Genomic DNA, 9138 nt, shown 5'->3' with positions numbered 1-9138 from the left:
TGAGATAGCTCCTGGGCAGGTGCTCTTGTTTGACTGGCCAGGAGTACAAAGTGGACAGTCCGAAACATACATCCATCAAAAAAGGATCATTTAACTGCATTGTAGAGTATACCCCAAGCCCTCAAAATTGTTGTTATTTATGATATACAGACAGTCTTATAGTTCTTAAGGTAATTGCTATTTAATTTTTGATGTAAGGTAAGCTGTTCTTCTGTAAGGTAAGCTATTATGTGGCTTTAGTTACAGGGGTTTATTTAAACTTTATAGTAATAGTGAGCAGAGTGGGATTTTTGTTATTTGAGAGGCTTCTGTTTGGGGTTTGTTGGTGTCTGTCTGAGTTAGTCTTGATAAAGAAGTACAGGTTTGCTATGTAGTCTAGGTAGTGTTGAACTTGAGATCAGTGCATATCAGCCTCCTGAGTGCTGGGTCTGTAGTTACCCTGCTGTACCTTGCTGCAGATTGGGAATTTTACTTGAAAATTACTGTTAGCTGTATAGGGATCAGGTTGAATAAATAGGAGGAACTGGTTCTGTTCCTTTTGTCAGTATTTGGCATTGGGTCACATGGACTATTGACCTGCAAGAAATTGCAGAGAATGAACTGGAAATGAATTCTGTAGCCAAAACACTCTGTAGTCATACAGTTTAGGGATGGATAGAGAGGACTTCGGTTTCCATAGAATGAGATTGAAATTCCTACTGTACCACTTAGGATCTCAGAGCAAGTTCAGCCTCATTTTTCACCTTGTAAAAAGGGATTAAATGAGGTAGTTAAATACTTAGTATTTGGCATGTCAAAGCAAGGAAATCTTTAGTGTATAACAGTGTCAGTAGCAATCAAGCTTACTTTAGCTATGATTCTGAAATGTTAGAAGCAACACAGAATAGTAGGTTTGGGATATAGCTCAGAGGTAGAGAGCACTTGCTTGGCTTGGATAATCTCCAGCATTGGAGAAAGAAGCAAGGAGGAGGGGAAAGAAAACCATCCTTTAAAACAAAACATCCATCCTTTAAAAAAAAAAAAATCATTCCGTCTAGTTTGTTTTTCTACTTCTTTGAAGATAGATGCATTCTGATCTTTAAATTTTCTCATTTCCTTGTTCAGAATTGTATCAAGAACAATTAAATTGAGATGACAAGGTTTTTTTTTTTTTTTACAAGTTAACCAAAATTTAGCAATAAATAAACATGTCTCTTATTAACCAGAAGGGGCATAACAGGTGGCATGCCAATAATAAAGGCTTTAAAAGTTGACTTTTTATTGCTGAAGGAAATGTTGCAAATGAAAAAAAAAAAGACTGTGAAAAAGGAATCTCTTAGAGTCTTTTTATCTATGTTGATGGAAAAAACTAAACTGCCTCTAAGAAGTGTGTAGAGTTTAATTACTAAGATTTCCAAACAGTAGTAGGCAGGCAAAAGTTAGCTAGCAAATAAGGTGTGAGCTATCCTGATGAGACCCCAGCTTCTTAGAGTTGAAAATAACTTAAGGGCATACAGCCTTACTTCACTGAAAACAGACCTATGCTGATTGGTTTTTTTAAATCTCCTTGTTTGATACTAAGAAGTATAAAGTATGACAACATACTTTAAAACATGAGATTTGGCCGGGCGGTGGTGGTGCACGCCTTTAATCCCAGCACTTGGGAAGCAGAGACAGGTGGATTTCTGAGTTGAGTTCCAGGACAGCCAGGGCTATACAGAGAAACCCTGTCTCGAAAAAAAAAATAGATTTGATATACAAATGATAGTACTTTAGTAATCTATATTGATTAATCCAGTGTAAAAATGTAATACTAAAACTTGGAGCTATCATCAGTAGATATAGACCTGGTGACTTTGGGAGGACCTTGCTTCCATGAACAAATATTGAACAGGCATAGCTGTCATTTTCCGTCCTTGAGAAATCACAGAGGTGATGGACCGGGAAGAGTAAATCAGAGAGCAGTGGGAGTTGCAGACCTTGATCATTAGACCATGTTTTCTTCTTTGCATGAATGTGGACATGACTTATTCAGTTAACAAATATTGCTGAGTTTTCCACATTTCTGCAAGAAATATTTAAGTTCTACTTCAGGCCAGATGTAGCCGTGACTTAAATGTTCTTCTAAAGAAATGTTTACAGAAAGGCTGTTAAAGTAGAGAATGGCAGGAGAACAGGATTTTACAATGTGAATGGCAGGATGGTGGCCTGGTATTAAATATAGAGACACAGGTACTAACCAGCCCCACCAAAGAACTTAAGGGTGTTTTAGAAAGAACGGGGCCTCTGGGGTCAGCCAAGTTGCGTCAAAGAACTCAAGGTGGCAGGAAGACAGGAAGTGTAGGCAGGAGGTACCTCACAGTAGGGGACAAAAGGAAGGCCTAGAGTGGAGTGCTCAGGTTTGTGGTGGCAAAAGGATTTAGCTGGCTGCCATGTTCCTAGCACAGTTTGTCTGTGTCCTCTCGGAGAGAAAGGTGAGCTCAGATCTCTAGGAAGGCGTTTGCCACCAGAACGGATCGCTGGATCGTAAACCTTGGTTGAAAATAGTGAGTGAGGAACTCTAACAAGTTGATAACGTGGATGAGTAAACAATTGATGGTGAGACTTTTCAGCATCATCTGGACATAGCAGAGCTGACGCTAGACAAACAAACCTTCAGTTAGTTTGCTGAAAGACCCTTTTCAGCATTTCAATTTAGCAGTTTAAAACATTGTCTTTATGAGTCAAAAGGATTTAAAACGGACTTTCTCCAACTCCTTCCTCTGAGCACCACAATCTTTCTTTGCATCTTAATATACCTTTTTAGGACACTCCCTACCCCCTACATGCACAATACAACCATTCTATTGGTTTTGGATCTGAAATACACACTTGAGCCCAGAGTAAAGGCCTGAATAGTAAAAGACAGCTGACTCATTGCCTGTAAGGTCCATAAATGAAGCAGGACACTCTAGCACCAGGGTAAGACTTGTAGGCCTCTTGAGAGGGAGGTGAAGTTGTTGATGGACTCACTGACAAGAACGGATCAAGTTAGCTCCTGGGTTCTCCTGGTCTCTTGGCTTAGCTTCCCTGTCCCTGCTTCTCTTTGTTCCCCCTTGCTGCCTTGGACTGTTTTTCTTCTGTTTCTTCTTTACCTCTGCCTCCACTGTCCTCCATCCCGCTATGGGACATCCGTGTCCTAGGAATCCTCTCTGGATTTAATTCCCTTTGCTACTGCCCACCTCTATCTTTGAAAAGCCTTCTGTATGAGTAAAGAGACCTTGTCATGACAGTTTCACTCTGACCTAGAATAAATATCTTGGTGAAATTCAGTCTTTTAGGCTTTGAAAGCCTCTTTAATAAGCAAATTACTTTTTAATTTATTCCTCTTTAAAAATTATTTTATTTTCACACATACATAATGGTTTTTGACCAGTCTTCTCCATTATTCTCTCTTATCCCTTCCCCATCCCATCAGATCTTCTAAAGCCCTCGTCCTATGTTCAACTTTGTATTTCTTTCCCTCTTTTAAGTTAGGATAGCCTGAATGAGTGCAGATCGGGTTTGTTTACTTGAACAAAGGCACCACTGTAAGACACACACACCCCTTCCCTCCAGCGGCCATTGACTGGTTTCCTACTGCTCCTGGAGTCGGGGCGGGGCTTATCAGGCAGGTAGCTACCACTGCTATGAATTCATTCGTGCAGCAGCTGTGTCCTGTCCAGAGAATTGTTGTTTTGTGTTATTCTTCTTCATCCTTCAACTCTTAAATTGTTGCTCTTCCCTTTTCTGACCTCTTTCCCGAGCCTCACAAGAGGTGATATAGATGTTCTGTTAGGGCTGAAGACTTAACACTCCTCGTTCGCCCATTGTTGCACACTAAGAAAACCTGATCTCTGAGGACCAGGTGTCTAGGGCACAGGATTTAATACTCCAGGACAAGCACATAGCATCCTCCCTTCCTTCCTTAAAGCACTGAGTCTTCTTAGAACAGCTGTTGCCCACAGGATTTAGGTTAGTTTATTAGCAGAACTTGACTTACTGTAAAGATCCAAAAGAAAAACCTTTCTTTTCTTTGGTTTTTCTCCAGTAATCTCAAGCGCTATGCTGTGAGCCTCAGACTAGGGAAGGGCACTAGAAAAAGCAGACAGGGTGACATGAGGCCGAATTTGCAATGTTTTTATTCCCAGTGTGGGCCAGGAAGTGTGGGTACAGCTTGGGGAACCAGCACACTGGAGGGAAGCCACACCACCTGGGCAAGTATTTGTGGTTTAAACTTGCCAGGCCTTGTACTAGGAGAGCAGGCACTCACAAATGGTGCTGTACCATCTTCCTGGAAAGCTGGCTCTCCTGGGCTCCCCTAGGCCATTCTTTGTTCTAGATTAAGGAATGAGTGCTGTACCTGAAGCTAGTACCCACATTATTATCAGACCATTGCCAACTCACCTCATTTATGAAATGACAGGTACTTTTTGAATTACTAGACTGAAAGTATGAGATGAAACTTCTACCTCTATAGAATTTCCCTTAAAATTGTTCCCTGAGAGACTGCTTATATTTGATTATACTCAGAAATGACTCTGAAGTTCCCTCTTTGGTGCTACCTTAGCCCCTGTGACACACTTCTGACATCTGAAATTTTTCTCCTATTTGGGTAGTTTGATTTTTGCAAGTGGCCAAATGTATTTGGAATTGAGGGAGGAGCATTCAATGACATGCTTAACAGGCCAAAAGTAAAACTGTGGGCCAGCAAGATGGCTCAGCACATAAAGGCACTTGACACCAATGCTGACAGTCTGAGTTCAGTCCCCATATTCCTACAGGTTGTGCTCTGACCTGCATACCTGTGCAAGGACACACAAAAGAATAAATGTTTAAAAAGGGTAAAACTTGGAGTGATCGTACTTGTTCAGAGTCAGCCCACCTCAGGCTGGTGTGTCTTGGTGATTGGTGAGTGTGGGTTTTGAGAGGTGAAGCAGTGTGAGCATCTTGTCTTCTCACCCTAGGAACTTACCTTAGTTCACAGCCAGGGGGTCTCTACACACTTGAATTGTGTGTGAATATCATAAGTCCCAGTGCAGCGCTCTGCAGTATGCCTAGAATTTGGTTTGAAGGGTTTTGTTGTTGTTGTTGTTGTTGTTGTTTGTTTGTTTTGTAGAAAACTATCATAGACATGCCTGTTTTAGATAAAATACTAAAATTAATCTCAGATTTCCTCATTCTATGAGGAATGAAAAAGCCTTCAGATTTTTATATACTAATTATGTACTAAAATAAGAATTTGTATGTGTGATGTGTTTGTGTAGGTGTGCATGCCATGGTGCATGGACAGAGATTGCAGGGCAGTTAGTTCTCACCTTTACAAGTAGTCTGGGGATTGGACATGGATCCTAAGTTGAACAGGAATATCTGTGCTTGTAAGCCATCTCACTGGCTCATATGCTAACTTGTGATATGTTATCAGTGCCATGCTACTGTGACATAAGGCCACAGATGACTGTGTCCTGCTTGCTACTATATTCCAGGGCCAAGTGTACTGGAACTAACACTTAGTAGCAACTCACATACTCACTTCTTAGTGACTAAATTTATGTCTTCAAACCTAATGGCACACTTTGTGTGGAGCAGTGAGGGAGTAATGCGCTTGCTTTCTCTTTCACAGTTGTCCAAGTTAAGAGCTTTGAACCACTCCCCAATGTCGGATGCCTCTGTTAACTTTGACTACAAATCTCCGTCACCATTTGGCGATTGCAGTCCTGATCAGGGAGAGAATATCGAAGAAACTGCCAATCATTGTCTGCCCCAGAAAGACCTCTATACTACTGAAGAGGAAGCTGACACCCTTTTCTCTAGGAAATTGACATCCCAGAATGGGATGGAGGACAGTGGAGGCAGAGGTACTGGAGTAAAGAAGAAACGGAAGAAAAAAGAGCCAGGGGAGCAAGAGGGAACAAAGGGAAGCAAGGACAGGGAGCCTAAGCCAAAGAGGAAACGAGAACCTAAAGAGCCTAAAGAACCCAGAAGGGCCAAGGAAGCCAAGAGAGCCAAGGAGCCCAAGGAGACAAAGCAGAAAGATGGTGTGAAGAAGCCCCGCAAGCCCCGGGAGGCCTCCGGTACCAAGGAAGGTAAAGAGAAGAGGAACTGCACTGATTATGGATCCAGGACAAAGTCCAAAAAGGCCAGGTGTGTACTTTCCTCATGGGGCTGTTTGCCTTTGCTGTTAGCCCAACCCCTAGGCCTGACTGGACTGTACCTCTGCCGGCCCAAGCTGTGTACCTTATTTACACAACTTCTGGCATTAATGGCAGGTGGTGGTATCTAATTTCTAATTATTTTCTAATTCTGATTTCCAAAATCATCCTTCAAAAAATACTTTGCATTTAGGAAATTCCAAGAATTGCTAACCTTCTTCAGATTCCAATGGTCCCTTTTAGTCTGTATTCCTAATATTTAGCATTCTTCATATGGTGTGCTTGTGTTCTTTATGTCCTGTTAGTGGTCAGCCAAGAATGAACCCTGTCTCACCTCCCAGCCATGTAATTTCTTTGTATTCAGTTTATATTTAAAAGAATTTAAGCCAGGTAGTAGTGACACATGCCTTTAGTCCCAGCACTTCGGAAATGGATCTGCTGAGTTTTGAAGCCAGCCTGGTTACATACAGAGTGAGTTACTTGACAGTCATAGCTACACTGAGAAACCCTGTCTCCAAAAAACAAATGAAATAAACTACAACTACAACAAAAGAGTTTAAATGTTAACTTGTCTAAAGTGTGTTGCATAGGACACTTTGAATCTGATAGCAAGGACACTTGGGCAGCAGTGGTACAGAGGCAGAGGAGGCAGAGCTTCAGGAGTCAGTGGCCTTGGGCAGCAGTGGTACAGAGGCAGAGGAGGCAGAGCTTCAGGAGTCAGTGGTCTGGTAGTCTGGCAGGGCCATGAGCAGACAGAACTCTGCGCACAAGAGAACTGACTTTCCTCCCAGGCTCTACACTCTGTTGCAAGGCCATTTCTGATCTAATTTTCTACTTCAGTGTCTGGCACAGTCCATGACCCTTCTGTAGCTGCTGAAGCAATGCTGAATAAATGAGGCCAGAGAAGAACATAATGACTTGCGTAGGTCAGAGGCCTAGGTATAGACTCTCCATATAGTGTGGAACAGGAGAGAACATGTAGCAGCTGTACTCCTCAGACAGAGAAATTAACGTTTGTTGTCTATACACAATTATAATGTCTTTTTCAAATTATTTCTGCATAGCATTGTATTTAGACTTTCTGAGAAAATATAAACAAAAGAATATATATGCCTTAGCTCAAAGAACTTAAATTTCTGAAGTGTAAATACAGAGGCAAGGTGTCTGTCCCTCTTTCCTGTCAGACCATGAAGTCTTAGAAGTTGATGTGAATGTTGAGAACGTAGCATAATGAGGCTGTCACATATCTGTCTGTCTCAGGTCAGAACACGGAGGTATGTTTTAGGATTTTAAGTGCAACTTCAAGTTTGCTTTATGACTAATTTCCTTTTCAGAAGAATAGTTTGTCAGAACCAGGTGGGTAACTCTTAATCCAAGTTTAAATGTTTTTCATAATATTTACTCCCACAGGGATTTCATTTTTATCTATCCAAGAGACTTGAATGTAGAAGGGTCCTAAGAATGTAGCTGGCAGAGTAACTATAAAATACCGTCCACCTTAGAAGGCCAAGAAGGGCAGGTAAAATCAGTATTCAGACTAATGAAAATCTGCAAGGCTTTAGTTCTCATTTAACGTTGGAAGGATACTCTTATCTCCAGTAGGTGGTTAGCATAGCATAGTAATTTTTGTTCTTGCCAGTCATTTCCTTTGTATATTGTTTTGGGGAGCTTACTTTTTTTTTTTTAAGGTAAAGGAATGTTTGAAGAAGGAAAGTAAGATTAGTAGAGTTACTTATTTTAGTCTTACAGAAAACTGCAGTGACTCGTGAGTGCTTGAGAAATGGGGTAACTAGGGAAATTGTCCTCTGGCTTGGAGGACAGTACAGAGTACATATCTGAACTCACCCATATTCTGGTGGGCTCTGATGTTCACATTTTTATGACTTCTCCTTAAAGTTCATATTGACATTATATAAGATATCAAACAAGTTAATAATATATAAACATGGTTATAAATTCTATTTTAGGAAAATAGGGTGTTGTTTCACAAAACAAAATTGAATATCAAGTGTAGAGGCAAAATCAAGATTCTGACTAATGAATATCTTACAGCATTAAATGATAGGAGTGTGGGTTTGATGTAATTAAACTGAATAAATGAATGGGTTAGAGATATTCTTGTCCTGCAGGCTTTGATTTCTTCTTTTGTATCTTTGTAAAAATATATCAGTTCCCTTAATTAATGATTCCAGTCAACCAGTTCTTAGTTATGACGACATACTGATTTTTTTTTTTTTAGTTGAGTAGTGGTGGTGCATGCCTTTATCCCAGTCCTCAGGAGGCAGAGGTAGGTGAATTTCTGTTGAGTTTGAGGCTAACGTGGTTACAGGGTGAGTTCCAGGACAGCCAGAGCTACACAGACAAACCCTGTCTCAAAAACCAAACAAACAAAAGTTACTAATTATGATGTGTGTATATGTGTGGCTTACTTTTGGAAATTGGCTCAGGTACTTATTTTTATTTGAGTAGTTATTAATTTTAACCCTGGGTAGAACTTGATGGCTATAAATGATTCACTGGTTGCCTGGATTACTGCAGGAGCCTGGACACTGATTTATAGATTTTCAGCCTCTTCTCCTTTAGTCCTTCTTACTGCTACAACTCAGCCACTCTTTCTGAAGCATTGCTTTTGCCTCATTTATGCCGACAGTCAGTAATATTAGTGTTAAGTCAAACCCTTTTCCTCTGTCTTGATTCTAAATCATCTGAAGAATAACCAGCAGAGATGGAGATGCAGTGATCTGCATTATTATTGATTAAATAATAATGGTCAAAGAACTCACATTGCTTTGTGGTTGGAATCAGGTCAGGGAGGTCTCCAGTTAAAATGTATGTTACCAGCACTGTACCCTTTGGAAAAGTGAAGCATCTTTCCCCATGAAAATATAAGAACAGGGAAAAAGGATTTCCTCTTCAGTTTGTTTATATTTGTATAGCAACTTCTGGTTGTTACAGTAGCCCTCAGAGCAAACCTGGATTCCTTTTTTTT

General features: G+C 40.7%; 1 protein-coding gene across 3 annotated transcripts in view; it reads left to right on the top strand.

Moving 5' to 3' along the window:
• The window catches only part of Chd6 (chromodomain helicase DNA binding protein 6), a 171361-nt gene that overhangs the window by 53044 nt on the left and 109179 nt on the right, over positions 1-9138 (top strand). For all 3 annotated transcript variants that reach the window (XM_031372625.1, XM_031372624.1, XM_031372623.1), the window contains one exon: positions 5621-6141. In XM_031372625.1, coding sequence (XP_031228485.1) covers positions 5621-6141 — 521 coding nt within the window. The remainder of the gene's footprint in view (positions 1-5620; positions 6142-9138) is intronic.

The sequence above is a fragment of the Mastomys coucha genome, unplaced genomic scaffold, assembly GCF_008632895.1.
Source record: "Mastomys coucha isolate ucsf_1 unplaced genomic scaffold, UCSF_Mcou_1 pScaffold15, whole genome shotgun sequence".
Taxonomy (NCBI): domain Eukaryota; kingdom Metazoa; phylum Chordata; class Mammalia; order Rodentia; family Muridae; genus Mastomys; species Mastomys coucha.
The sequence above is the reverse complement of the archived record's forward strand: the minus strand, read 5'-3'. Positions and strand labels throughout refer to the sequence as shown.